General features: G+C 56.2%; 2 protein-coding genes across 3 annotated transcripts in view; one reads left to right on the forward strand and one right to left on the reverse strand.

Moving 5' to 3' along the window:
• The first annotated feature begins 1,330 nt into the window (after nucleotides 1–1,330).
• DNPH1 (2'-deoxynucleoside 5'-phosphate N-hydrolase 1) lies at nucleotides 1,331–7,169 on the forward strand. The gene is made up of 4 exons (XM_059702253.1): nucleotides 1,331–1,646; nucleotides 6,501–6,569; nucleotides 6,689–6,799; nucleotides 6,966–7,169. The coding sequence occupies exons 1-4, from the start codon at nucleotides 1,331–1,333 to the stop codon at nucleotides 7,112–7,114; spliced, it is 645 nt and encodes a 214-aa protein (XP_059558236.1). The 3' UTR covers nucleotides 7,115–7,169.
• Nucleotides 7,170–7,601: 432 nt separating this feature from the next.
• Nucleotides 7,602–13,893, reverse strand: part of CUL9 (cullin 9) — a 37,315-nt gene continuing 31,023 nt past the window's right edge. For both annotated transcript variants that reach the window (XM_059701613.1, XM_059701614.1), the window contains exons 32-41: nucleotides 11,959–12,099; nucleotides 11,655–11,819; nucleotides 11,268–11,431; nucleotides 10,846–10,939; nucleotides 10,301–10,375; nucleotides 10,075–10,185; nucleotides 9,807–9,924; nucleotides 8,690–8,823; nucleotides 8,041–8,114; nucleotides 7,602–7,941 (exon numbers count right to left, since the gene is read on the reverse strand). In XM_059701613.1, the coding sequence (XP_059557596.1) occupies nucleotides 7,749–7,941; nucleotides 8,041–8,114; nucleotides 8,690–8,823; nucleotides 9,807–9,924; nucleotides 10,075–10,185; nucleotides 10,301–10,375; nucleotides 10,846–10,939; nucleotides 11,268–11,431; nucleotides 11,655–11,819; nucleotides 11,959–12,099 (1,269 nt within the window). In that variant the 3' untranslated portion in view covers nucleotides 7,602–7,748. The remainder of the gene's footprint in view (nucleotides 7,942–8,040; nucleotides 8,115–8,689; nucleotides 8,824–9,806; nucleotides 9,925–10,074; nucleotides 10,186–10,300; nucleotides 10,376–10,845; nucleotides 10,940–11,267; nucleotides 11,432–11,654; nucleotides 11,820–11,958; nucleotides 12,100–13,893) is intronic.

Raw genomic sequence — 13,893 nt, forward strand, 5'->3', positions numbered from 1 at the left:
GACTTACATTCTACCGGGTGTAGAAAGATATACAACAACATTAATGAATGACATGGTACGTGAGAAAAGGCAAGTCAGGGAAAGATGCAGAGAGTACTGGGGGCGGGAGGCTGTCCTGTTGAAGAGGGTGGTCAGGGAAGGTGACCTGTAAGGCTTGGAGGAGATGAGGGAGTGGCCCAGGGACAAAGGGGACATCTGGGACAAAGGGTCCCAGGGAGCAGGAAATGGAAAGGCTCTACGGCCAGCTTGAGGAGCAGCAGGGAGCAGCCTGGCTGCAGAAAGGTCAGCGAGAGTATTTGGGCCGGGGCTACAAGAGGTTGCAGCCATGGGCAAACTACAGCCCGCGGGCCGGATCCGGCCCGTTTGAAATGAATAAAACTAAAAAAAAAAAAGACCGTGCCCTTTTATGTAATGATGTTTACTTTGAATTTATATTAGTTCACACAAACACTCCATCCATGCTTTTGTTCCAGCCCTCCAGTCCAGTTTAAGAACCCATTGTGGCCCTCGAGTCAAAAAGTTTGCCCACCCCTGTTAGAGAGTCACCGATCGTGTGGGCCTGGTGGGCCACTGTGGGGTTTTGGTGTTTTTGTTTGTTTTTAAATATATGTTTATTGAGTTCAGAGAGGAAGAGGGAGAGGGAGAAACATCAGTGATGAGAGAGAATCACGGATCGGCTGCCTCCTACACACCCCACACTGGGATCAGGCCCACGACCGTGACCTCCTGGTTCATAAGTCGTTGCTCAACCACCGAGCCTCGCCACCTGGGCGGGATTTTGGTTTTTAGCCTGAGAAGGGAGCCATTGGAGGTTTGAGCAGAGGGTCTTGACCCAGCTAATGTGCTCACAGGGTCAGTCTGGCTGCTGAGTGGAGACCTGACGGTGGCAGGGAAGTGGGGAGCCGGCGAGGAGCCTGCTGAGGGAGGTAAGGGAGGTTTGGGTGAGCATGGCTGCACTGGGGTGGTGGGTGGGTATCAGAATCTGGAAATCTTCACAAGGGAGAGCCGACAGGGATTGCGGACGGATTTGAGAGGGAAGAGCCGGGGATAACTCTAAGGTTTGGGGCCTGAGAAGCTCGGAGGATGGAGTTGCCTTTGGCTGAGATGGGGAAGACTGGGGGGCAGCGGGGAGCCAAGGGGGTGAGGGGTCCTCCGGGACAAGTTAGAGGTAAGAAGTCCAGGAGGCGGTGCGTTCCCCACGCATGGGTGGGGTCACTCATCCTCCCAACTCCGCCCCATCTCACAGGTGTGGACACTTGCGCGGGGCCCGGCGGGGTCAAATGGCCGCGGGCTGGCGCCCCCTGGCGCGGGAAGGTGAGTGGCGGCGGGGATGGAGGCGGAGGCGGCGGGCGCGCAGGAGAGCGGGGCGCCGGGGCAGCAGGAGAGCGGGGCGCCCGGGCAGCAGGAGAGCGGGGCGCCGGGGCAGCAGGAGAGCGGGGCGCCGGGGCAGCAGGAGAGCGGGGCGCCCGGGCAGCGAGGGCAGCAGGAGCAGCCGGCCACGCCGGGCCGTCGGGCCCTGTACTTCTGCGGGAGCATGCGGGGCGGACGCGAGGACCGGGCGCTGTACGATCGGATCGTGTCCCGGCTGCGGCGCTTCGGGACGGTGCTCACCGAGCACGTGTTGGATGTGGAGCTGGGCGCGCAGGGTGAGGCGCGGCGCGGGGGGCACCGGGACCCGGGGCGGGGGGGGGGGCAGAGACGCCCGCGCCCCTTGACCGGAACAGCCCTCGCAGGGCGGTGGCCGCTCGCCACTCCGCCGCCGGCCGTGGGAGCGGGACTCAGACCGCGCCGTCCGCACGCAGCCGCAGCGGCGGTGCGCGCCCAGCCTCCGCGCTCACTCATGATCGGAGCTTTAGCTCCTCTGGGAGCACTTTCTCCAGCGCTTTCCAGGGAAGTTGGGGCGCAGGGGTGGGGGGAGGCAGAGTGGGCGCAGACGGGGCTGCTTGGATTTCCACGTCCCGCTGGTACCTTCTCCCCGACCTGAGACCACGCTCATCCTCCTCCCTGCGCCCCCGCCCCAGGTGCCAGCCCTTGGGCCCCGCAGACACCGCGCTCCGCCTCCACGGTCGCCCTCCCCTGCGGTCGGGCTGGGACTTACGCGTTCTGCTCCGGGCCGCCGGGTCTTTTTCCTTCTCCCCAGTTTTACGGGGCGGTAATTGACATAGAGCAGCGTGTAGGTCTAAGGGGGACAGTTTATTGGCTCAACTTTCATATGGAGCAGTGGTTCTCAACCTTGGCTGCACATTAGAATCACCTGGGAATCCTTCTAAAATCCTGATTTCTGGGCCTGCCACTGATATAGCGTGAAAGAATTAGCACAAAAGTTTAGTTACCATCAGTCACCTCGTGAAAAAAATTCCTTTCCTTGTGACAAGAACTCGTAGGATCTCTCTTAACAAATTTGAAAAAACCATACTATGGTCGTTATGTACATTACAGCCCTAGAACGTATTTTATAACCGGAAGTTGGTGCCTTTTGACCACCTTTATCCAATCTCCCCATCTCTTGTTCCCCCACCTCTGGTAACCACAAATCTGATCTTTTTTGCTAGGAGTTTCAGTTTTTCTGTTTTGTTGTTGGTGATGGTGGTGGTGGTGATGGTGCTGTGTGTGTGGGGGCGGGGGGCGCGCGCTAAGATTCCACATATAAGTGAGATCATACACTCTGACTTATTTCACTTAGTATAGTGCCCTCAAAGTCCTTCCGTGTTTTTCCAAATGGCGCTTTCCTTCTTTCTCATGGCGGAATGATATTCCATTGTATCTATACACCACAACTTCCTTATTCATCCACCGGTAGACACTTATTTCCCATGTGTTGGCTATTGTAGGTAATGCTTCGAACATCACTCCAACAGTGTTTTCATTTCCTTCAGTTATATTCCCCAAAGTGGGATTGCTGGGTCGTATGGTAGTTCTATTTTTTTTAATATATTTTATTGAATTTTTACAGAGAGGAAGGGAGAGGGATAGAGAGTTAGAAACGTCAATGAGAGAGAAACATCAATCAGCTGCCTCCTGCACACCCCTTGCTGGGGATGCGCCCGCAACCAAGGTACATGCCCTTGACTGGAATCGAACCTGGGACCCTTCAATCCACAGGCCGATGCTCTATCCACTGAGCCAAACCGGTTAGGGCAGTAGTTCTATTTTTTATATTTTTAACATATTTTTATTGATTTCAGAGAGGAAGGGAGGAGAGAAACATCAGATGTGAGAATCGGCTGCCTCCTGCACACCCCACACTGGGGATTGAGCCCACAAGGTAGGCATATGCCCTGACCAGGAAGCGAACCGTGACCTCCTGGTTCATAGGTCTACACTCAACCACTGAGCCATGCCTGCTGGGTGGCAGTTCCATTTTTCATTTTTTTGAGGAACCTCCATACTGTTGTTCTCCATAGTGGAAATTTATATTCCCACCAACAGAGCACAACCGTTCCCTTTTCTCCACATCCTTGTCAGCATTTGTTATTTCTTGTCTTTTTTTATGATAGCTGTTCTAACAGATGTGAATTGGTATCTCACTGTGGGTTTTTAAATATGTTTTATTGATTTATTATTTTTTAAATTTTGTTTATGGATTTTAGAGAAAGGGAATGGGAGAGAGAAACATCGATTTGTTGTTCCACTTATTTATACGTTCATTGGCTGATTCTTGTTTGTGCCCTGACTGGGGATCAAACCTGCAACCTTAGCATATCGGAACGACATTCTCACCAACTGAGCTACAGGCCCAGGGCTCATTGTGTTTTTGTGTTTGTTTGTTTTTAAAAATATAGCCCTGGCTGGTTTGGCTCGGTGGATGGAGTGTCGGCCTGTGGACTGAGGGGTCCCGGGTTTGGTTCCGGTCAAGGGCATGTGCCTTGGTTGTGGGCACATCCCCAGTGGGGGGTGTGCAGGAGGCAGCTGATCGATGTTTCTCTCTCATCGATGTTTCTAACTCTCTATCCCTTTCCCTTCCTCTCTGTAAAAAATCAATAAAATATATTAAATATATATATATATATATATATATATATATATATATATATATATTACTGATTTCAGAGAGGAAGGGAGAGGGAGATAGATATAGAAACATCAATGATGAGAGAGAATCATTGATCATCTGCCTCTTGCACGCCCCCAACTGGGGGTTGAGCCTGTAACCCGGGCATGTGCCCTTGACTGGAATTGAACCTGGGGCCCTTCAGTCCACAGGCCAATGCTCTATCTACTGAGCCAAACCAGGTAGGTAATAGCATTCTTATTTAAAAATATTTTTTTATTGATTTCAGAGAGGAAGGGAGAGGGAAAGAGTGATGAGAATCATTGATCGGCTGCCTCCTGCATGGGCATGTGCCCTTGACCAGAATCAAACCTGGGACCTTTCAGTCCACATGGCTCCTCTCTATGCACTGAGTCAAACTGGCTAGGGCTCATTGTGGTTTTGATTTGCTTGTCCCTAATGACTAGTGATGCTGAACACCTTTTCATGTATCTGTTGGCCATTCATGCATCTTCTTTGATAAAATGTCTTTTCTGGTCCTTTGACGGTTTTTAATTGGATTATTTGTTTTCTTGCTGCTGACTTGTATGAGGTTTGGTTTTGTTTTTAATAAAAGTGGGGGGGGGGGAGCCCTAACCGGTTTGGCTCAGCGGACAGAGCGTCGGCCTGCGGACTCAAAGATCCCAGGTTCGATTCCGGTCAAGGGCATGTACCTTGGTTGCGGGCACATCCCCAGTGGTGAGTGTGCAGGAGGCAGCTGATAGATGTTTCTCTCTCATCGATGTTTCTGACTCTCTATCCCTCTCCCTTCCTCTCTGTAAAAAAATCAATAAAATATATATTTTTTTTAAAAAGTGGGGGGGAAAGTACATTTACAGTTGTTTATATGGAAAATAATATAATAATAATATAAGAATAGATGTGTTTCACGTACTCACAACTGTAAACCTACGTTTGCCCCACCCTGCATTTTGGATATTAACCCTTGTCAGTACATGGTTTGCAGATATTTTCTCCCATTCTGTAGGTTGTATTTTCATTTTGTTGATTATTTCTTTTGCCGTGCAGAAAACAGCTTTTTAGTTTGGTATAGTCCCCCTTGTTTATTTTTTATTTTGTTGCTTGTGCCTTAGGTATCGTATCCAAAAAACCATTGCCAAGACCCAAGTCAAGGAGCTTCTCCCGTGCTTTCTTCTAGGAGTTTTATCATTTCTGGTCTTACATTTACATCTTTAATCCATTTCGAGTTAATTTTTGTGAGTGGTGTAAAATAGGGGTCTAGTGTCATTCTGTTACATGTGAATGCCCAGTTTCCCCAGCACCGTTTACGGAAGAGAGAGTCTTTTCTCCACCGAGTATTCTTGGCTCCCTTGTCAAATGTTGGTTGAGTGTACATGCGTGGCTTTATCCCTGGGCTCTTGATTCTGTTCCACTGGTGTTTGTTTTTATGCCAATACCATACTGTTTTGATTGTTTTACTTTATAATATAACTAGAAATCGGGAAGTGCGATGCGTTACTCAGGAGCAGATCCAGGATTGGAGGGATTAATGCAGTCCTGGGAGACCTCTTTAAAAAGACGAAATTGCCGGGGATGTTGGAAAGGGCCTGTACGAGGGACCCGCAGCTCATGGTTCACGGTCTCAGGGTGTGTCCACGCCTGCCTGGTGGGCCTCAGGCTTAGCGTGCTCAGCTGTCATCGGAGGAGCTTGTTCAAAATGCAGGTCCCCGTGGCTGGGATGAAGCCTTAGAAGGCCCTTTGGGCACGTTCTCCGGCGACTCCGCTCCGGTGCAGGGAGCTGCGAGCCTTGCAGTCCTAACGGTGACATGCAATCCAGCCGAACGCCCAGCTCCGTACGCTTTCCCCAGCTGCCTCTACCTGGATTCCCACCGCCCCCAACAGGCCGCCTTGCCTGCAGGCCGTGGTTCTCAAATTCAGTGGGAATGAAGCCGCTGAGCCCAGTGATACCTGGGTCTTTGTAGTTTTATCAAGTTCTCAGGTGATTCTGGAACCTACCAAAGCGTGAGAGCCACTCGATGAGGCTTCAGTCTGGTCTCCCTCCGTCCTTTCCTTGCAGGGGCCCAGTCCTTGCTCCTGCCTGCCATTCCCCCACCTGGATGCCCCTCCTCCTCTCCGCCTGTGATCACTCTGCCCACGGCCCCGCCCGTTAGTCCTTCACTTAACCACTCGTATGCCATCAGCATCTATAGATGCAAACGGCGGAACTTTTTAAATTAAATTCAAAATGTCGCGGCGGTTAACTGGTTAATCTTATTTTGTATCACTCATCTGGCCCGTGTCATACATCCCAGCGTGCAGAGGGCTGGGTTTTTTCTTGTGGCTGTTCCATTTCCTCCTTTTCATAGACTTTTGGTGTTGGGCAGGCCCTGAGAGGTCATCTAGTCACCTCCCTCCCGCCCTGAGCAGGGAGGATGTGGGGGTGGCTCCGCCGGGGCGGGCGGAGGACCAGATGAGGGCGCGGCCCTGACCAGCTTTCCCTCACCCACAGGGGAACAGCCCGCGGAGGGTGACAGGTTCATCCAGGAGCGGGACCTGGCCTTGCTGCAGCGGGCGGACTGTGAGTGCCCTCCGCCCTGCGCGCGCCTCTGGGTGTTAATTCCCGGACACGCCTGGCCCCCTCTCCACCTTTCTCTCCCAAGCCCAGATACGGAGCCTCCGTCTCGTTTTCCTTCCCAGTGATTGTGGCAGAAGTGACCCAGCCGTCCCTGGGCGTAGGCTATGCGGTGGGCCGGGCCGAGGCCCTCAATAAGCGAATCCTGTGCCTGTTCCGCCGGAAGTCTGGCCGAGGTGAGCACTCCCAGCCCTGGACGGCGACTCCCCCCGCCCCAGCTGAGCACCCACCCTCAGCTCCCTTTCTTGGGGGGCTCTGAGTAGTGTCTGTCCCCAACGAGGGCTGGGCAGGAGAGGACAGAGGAGGGAGTGGGAGGCACCGTCACCTGCCTCTGCCCCCCAGTGCTCTCGGCCATGATCCGCGGAGCAGCAGACGGCTACCGGTTCCAGGTGTGGGACTACGAGGTGGGAGAGGTGGAGGTCATGCTGGACCGATACTTTGCAGCTAATCCTCCCCAGCAGCTGGCTTCCTCCCTTGACCCAACCACTTGACTTCGCCCCTTCATTACATTCTTCAGATCCCTGACTCTGCTCTGTACCATTCCTGCCTAAAAGCCCAGTACAAATTAAAAGGCACGTCTACACTTCTAACTTCTGTCTGTGTGTGGGGAGGGGTGGGCAGGGCCTCAGTAATGCCCCCCCCCCTTTCCCCCGAAACACTTCACTTTGAGATGCAGGGAAAACCTTTAAAAGTCTGCAGGCCCCCAAGAGGGCCCTTCCTAATGCGCAGGCCCCTCCCGGAACGTTCAGGAGTTTAGAGGGAGGCCGACCGAGTGGATGGCCGGCCGTCTCCTCTGAAGCTGGGCTGGGTCTGGGGCAAGTGGGCAAGCCTGTGCCACACGGACCGTCATTTCCCGTTATCAGCCTAGGTCACAGGGTCAGCTTTGGGCCTCTCTGACAACAGAAGAGTCTGGAGGTCTAAAGAAAACTAGAGGAGGGTTGGGTGTGGGGAGCAGGGGAGTTAGAACGGGCCTGCTTCAGAGAAGTATATGAAAAAAGTTTATTCAGTAAACAGAAGGTGCTGCAGATGCTGGGAACCGCCCCTCCGAGCACTCAGGACAGTGGTCAGGGATGAACCGCCGGCCCCCTGGCCCCACGGCTCCGGGAGCTCCCTGCATCCCGCCCCTCAGTCATAGCCCTCATCCTCATCCTCATCCTCATCCCCGAAGAAGAAAGCGTCCCGGTCCAGGTTCTCCGACTCCCCGTCATAGGAGAAGGTGTCGTTGTCCAGCTCCTCATCGAACTCGTCCTGCTGCCACTCGGGCACGTCGTCTTCGCCTTCCTCCTCATCCGTCTCCAGCCCCGAGGAGCCCCGGGGCCTGGGGGGACAGATCGCCATCAATAGGGAGAGAGCCAGCGCTCAGCCCCAGGGAGGCCTGCCGTATCCCACCCCCCTCCGGGGCTCCGCCCACACTCACCCACTGCTGGGCACGTTGGACCCTTTCGCCTCCCGGGCCTCTAACGATGGACTCTGGAGCCCAACCCGAAAGTCCTGGCAGAGACGGAGGACAGGGAGCAGGAGAGGAGAGGCCACTGGGCCTCTGCCCAGCGTTTCTCCAACCAACGTTCTCCGAGGGCCTACGAGGCGCCATGCTCCTGGCAGGACGTTCCCACCTGCTCTCCCTCCCCCATCACAGCACCAGAGGTGTCTCCAGGGACACAGGACACAGGTCAGCACACCGGCCTTGCTTCAGGAGCTCAGTATATGCTCATGCCTTTCCTACTGGTGACTTGTCAGTCTGTACGCTCCCTGAGGGTGGGGCTCCTAGTTCAGACTCAACATCAGCATATTACAGCTGGAAAGACTCTCAGCTCCCTTACTCAGTGGACTCCACCCCCTGACCCCCACTCCTGGGATTCTGAGTCCACATCTGGGAAGTGTGTCTGAAAAGTTCCCCAACTGATTCTGCAGAGCAAGGATCTGGGCTAACTCCTTTATTTTGTAAGAAACGCCAGGAGGTTAAGTGGCAGGGTCCAACAGCACCCAGCAGGCTGGCCCAGGAGCTGGGACACCCCCAGGTCTCCTGCTGGGTGCTGGGCACGGGAGGTCCAGGCGGGGCGGCCTACCTGGGTGGAATGCTGCAGGATGGCGAGCAGCCTCTCCTGGATCCGCCGGAGCAGCTCCAGGCCCATGTGGAGGCAGTCGGCCCGCAGGAGACGCAGGCCCGAGGCCAGGTCTCTGCACTGCAGCAGGAGCTCCTCTGCAGAGGGGACAGGGCGCAGGGCTCCCTCCCTTCTTCCCCCCTCCATCCCCTCCTCCAGCAAATCCCTACTGCACACCCACCAGTGCTACCAACACCTAGCAGGCCCAGCTCTAGACACCCATTCTCCAGAGGCTTACACTCTAGTGATGGGGACAGATATCCTATATAATAAAGAGGCAATATGCAAATTAACCCACACCCTCCCAAGATGGCTGGCTGCCTACAACCAGGCTGGTAGGGGAGGTTAGTGAGGGACGACCAAATGACTGAACAGCAGGCTGTGTGGGGTGACCAGGCCGGCGGGTGGGGGGCCATGAGGGGCAACTAGGCCAGCAGGGGTGGGGTCAGTTAGGGGCAACCAGGTCGGCAGAGAGGGGCAGTTGGGGGGGACCAGGCTGGCAATTGGGGGCGATTAGGCTGGCAGTGGGGCAGTGAAGGGCAACTTGGCTGGCAGGGGGGACAGTTGGGGGCAACCAGGCCAGCAGAGGGGGATAGTTAGGGGTGACCAGGCCTGCAGAGGGGGGCAGTTGGGGGTGACCAGGCCAGGAGAGGGGGAGTAAGGGGTGACCAGGCTGGGGGGGGGGCGGTTAGGAGCAACCAGGCTGGCAGGGAGGGGGCAGTTGGGGGCAGTTAGGGACGACCAGGCTGGTGGGGGTGGGAAGCAGTGGGGGGTAGTCAGGCTGGCGGGGGGGCACACACATCCCTTCAGAACAGCACCCATCGATTCAGACCTTGCCTCCCCCCACTGCACGAATTTCATGCACGAATTTAGTAGTCAAATAAAAGGTCAGGTGAAGACCTGTGCCCTTAGGCACTTACAGCCTGTACTGTATGCCTTCCCAGCAGAATTTTAAAAGGCCTGTGGTGATGAGGCCATGAATGCGGAACGAAGGGACAGCGTGAAGGTGGGAAGCTGGAGCGGGGTGCTCAGGGCGTAGGCGGGCAGGAGAGGGGACTGAGCAGGCGGGGGCAGGCCTCACCCAGGAGGATCTGCAGGGCATTGGTGTGCAGCTCCAGGTTCTCCGTCTGCTGCTCCACCACGTCCATTTGCTCCGTTTCCTGGTTGTAGAAGCTGTACACGCAGGCATAGGCCAGCACCTAGGGGAGCCCAAGTCAGGCCTCCTGGCTGTGGGGAGGCACCTGCCTCCCACCTGCTCCCTCCTCCTTCCCTCCATCCAACCGGTCAGAAGACAGCTGCCCAGCGCACCAGTCCCCTTGGGACATTTCCCCACCCCCCACCCCCCCAACCTTTCGGGCCTGCTCAAGCCCCCGGCAGGCATCGCTGAGGAAGGTGAAGGATTTGGGTGGGGGCACCTCATGGATGGCAGACACTCGGTTCCACAGGTTCACAGCAAACTCCTGTGCAGAGGAAGGCGGGTCAGCGAGCGCATGCACACACATCCCTTCAGAACAGCACCCATCGATTCGGACCTTGGGCCCCTCCCGGCCTCTCCCCCACCCTCCCCCTCCTCACCCGGGCCTGGTGATGGAAAGTACACCTCTCGTTGTAGTCCTGGAACCGCTTCTCTTGGCGAGCTGCCTTGCTTACCTGTGAGACACACAGGGGGCTACTGTGCTTTGCTGGGACAGCGTGGGCTCGTCAGACTAGCTACCATTCACAGAGGCCTTTCCACGCTTTGCCCAGATTTTCTCTGTAATCCTCAGACTCTGTGAGGTAGGTCATATTATTCCCCCCTTTTACAGGCGAGAATGCTGACGAGTGGACAAGTAAACTGACCCAAAGCCACATACTAACTGGAAGAGCCAGGTCCTGACTCAGTCCTTGCTCTCCGCTCTGCCCTGCTGCCCGAGAATGCCCAGCCCACCCAGCCCTCTGTAGCCACCTGGGGGTGGAAGTCCCACCCTGGGCCTCTGGTCCCTGTGCATAGACCTCCCAGGACAGACCTCCCAGCACTGCAGGCCTAGGTGGCTTCTGTCTTCTCCCCACTGAGAGCCCTCTGCTCAGGGCCCCTCCTGCCTGCCTTTGGGCCTCTCGCTCCTCGGTGCCCAGCCCCTTACCATGGCAGAGCAGTTGTAATAGTCTTTGTGATTTGGCTTCCAGGACTTGAGGCAGCGCCAGCAGAATCCATGGTTGCATTTGGCGCAGGTCATGCTACGGAGGAAGCTATCCGGTCAGAGGACTCCTGCCTCTGGCCAGGGCCGCACCAGGAAAGCCAGGGGCCTAGATGCACACGGACGGTGTCCCTGGCCCCTCCACGCCCTAACCTCACCAATTCCTACTGAAAGCGCCCTGGCTTCTGAGTCCCCACACACTAGACTGAACACGGGGACATGAGCGGAGGGCGTCGCCCTGGAGGGTGCCCGGAGAGGGGAGTTGAGTAACTGCCCTTGTTGCTCAGCTTTTCAGAAGCCCCACCACCCCTTCCTCACTCTCTCCTGTGCCTGCTGACTCCCCAGGGCCCACAGCACCCCGTTCTTACTGCAGACACCCTTCGTTCTTCTCGATGGGCGTCTGACAGCTGGGACAGCGCTTAGAGATGAGCTTGGCCAGGTGCTTGCTCTGGGCCTCCACACTCATGCCATCATAGTAGCCGCCATCATCGACCCACTGAGACATGTGGCCACAGCTGGCAGGGTAGTGTGCCTAGAGCAGGTCAGGGAGGGGAGGACACAGCCCAGCCCTTACTCAGGGGGGCCCTCCTGCTATTGTTCAAGGGGGCGGGCGGGAGGGAGGCTCCATTTGGAGGATGACAGGAGGAGGAACAAAGCTCCGCTCGGTGGCGGAGGATGAGGACAAGGCAGAATGTGTGTGCTGACCAGGGCCGGGGTGGGTCCTGGCTCAGCGTCAGGGCTGGGCGGGCGCCCACCTCGGGGAAGCTGCAGTTGAAGCAGGAGGCCCAGCCACACTTGGAGCAGGTGGTCCCCGAGCCCAGGCCCTGGCGGCACAGGATGCGGTCACAGCCCTGGGGGTTGGTGCACCACGTCAGGTTGGAGCAGCTGTCCACGTAGCCACGGAGCAGGGCCTTCTCGTACTGTGGGGACAGAGGCCACAGGCAAGGGCCTGGCTCGCTCGGTCGCCACACCTCCAGGCCCCCCGCACCCGCAGTCAGCCCACTCCCTGGGGTCTCCCCTCTGGCTGTGCACTGGGGTCTCTCTCGGAGGAGGGGGTACCTTGGAGATGACCTCTGGCGAGGAGACAATGGCACGAATGAAGGCTCCCGTGGGCTGGGCCGGGCAGTCGGCAATGGGGCAGGTGCAATTCATCACCAGGTTCTGCTCGATGCGAGTTGTCAGATACTCATTCCAGCAAGACTGGGAGGGCACAGGAGGGGCCGCTCAGGGATGTGTGGGAGCAGCACCAGGGGGCGGTGCCCTGGCCACTCATCACGCACCTCTCCCCCCTGACGCAGAAGGCCAGAGACAAGCAGCTTCTAGGTCAACCTCACAACTGACCCTAATCTTTCTGGCTTCCACTGATTATCCTGGGATTGGTCCAAATTAGTTGTCTTTGAGGATACGTGGGCCAGGACAGCAACCTAATTATAATTATTGTTGGGATGGACATAGAGGGATCAGGTAAAGAGAATTAAAAAAATAAGAAAGATTCAAGTTCCAAGAAAGAATTGGCGAGAGCAAGGTCAGAGAGGAAGGAGGCCAGGAGGTGGGTCCCCTTCCCCGCTGGGCGGCCTCTCCCCCTGGCCCCACTGCTCACCTCACTGCCTCTCTGGAGGCTCTGTCCCCCCGGACTCGGCCTCTTCTCCACAAAACAGACTTGCCCACTGCAGCTCCCAGTCCTGAGAAACGGCCCCCCGCTCCCCTCCAGTTCCAGGGTCAGAACCTTCAATCTCCTGAACCCTTGTCTTGCGCCCATGTCACTGCCTCATCCTAAGCTAGGCCACCGTCGACTCCTGAACTGCTGCCGGAGCTGATCCCAAAACCTTCCACCCTGTCTCTCCCCATCAAACCCACTTGGTTTATGTGTGACCGGCGCCCGAGCCTCCCGGAACACTCCGTAAGAGCCCTTCCCTCACACTGCAGACAGCGGAGCTTTCCAAACGACGCACTTGACCCCGGGAGAGGCCATGTATCTATGGTAGCAAAGCTCCAGGACAGATGGGAAGCACTGGCCTGGACTTTACTAAACAAAACAAGGATATATTTTTATGGGTTTTTAGAGAGTGGAAGGGAGAGAGAAACATCAGTGTGAGACCGACACATCGATTGGTTGCCTCCTACACATGCCCTGACCAGGCCCAGGGATTGAACCTGCAACCCAGCCACAGGCCCTTGCCTGGAAATCGAACCCGAGACCCATCGGTGCATGGGCCAATGCTCTAACCACTGAGATACACCCACCAGGGCAAACCCCTTTTCATATAGTGAAAGAAACCCAGATAAATTGAGAAGTTGAATGCAAACTTCCCGTATTTCCAAGATAAAACAGGACATTTCTCCAAATTCAGACAGCTACTTGCAGGCACATGGAGGCGGCAGGACCCCTCACCGCCACAGAGGACAGCTTGGCTGACCGCTCACCCTTAGGTACCCCCTCAGCTCTGGGCTTGCTCTTGGCTCATGCTGTTTCCACTGCCCAGCCCAACTGGTATTGGGTCTCAGGCCCTCTGACAATCCCACCTGCCACTCAAGGCGCATCCGGGGAAGCCACCTCCCACTGCTCCAGGCCCCGGGACTCCCCACCCTGAGTCCTGCCTTTCATTGGTGCCATTTGGCCGGGACTTAGTCCCAGGCTCCCCTCTGCTGGGCCTTGTCCATCAGCCTGTTTCCCTCAGTGGTGTTTTTAGGCTCCCTGTCTCCACATGGCTATAGGGTGGGGGTGCCCCAAGTTCAATGTCCTGGGCCTGTTTCTCTCTCCCTGGGTGATACCAGCCAGGCCTCTCTACTGAATCCTGAATTTGAAAACCCACCGTCTACCTGCCGGTCACACACAGGTCCCGACAAGCAGCTCCAACTTCATGGACACAAAAGACTGCATTTCCCCTCAAAATCTGTTCCCAGGCCCAACATTTCCCCCAAGCCAGTAAAAGATGACACATCCCATCCACCCCCCAGGAACCACCCTCCATTCCCTTGTCCCAAGCCCCCGAA

The sequence above is a fragment of the Myotis daubentonii genome, chromosome 6 (assembly GCF_963259705.1).
Source record: "Myotis daubentonii chromosome 6, mMyoDau2.1, whole genome shotgun sequence".
NCBI lineage: Eukaryota > Metazoa > Chordata > Mammalia > Chiroptera > Vespertilionidae > Myotis > Myotis daubentonii.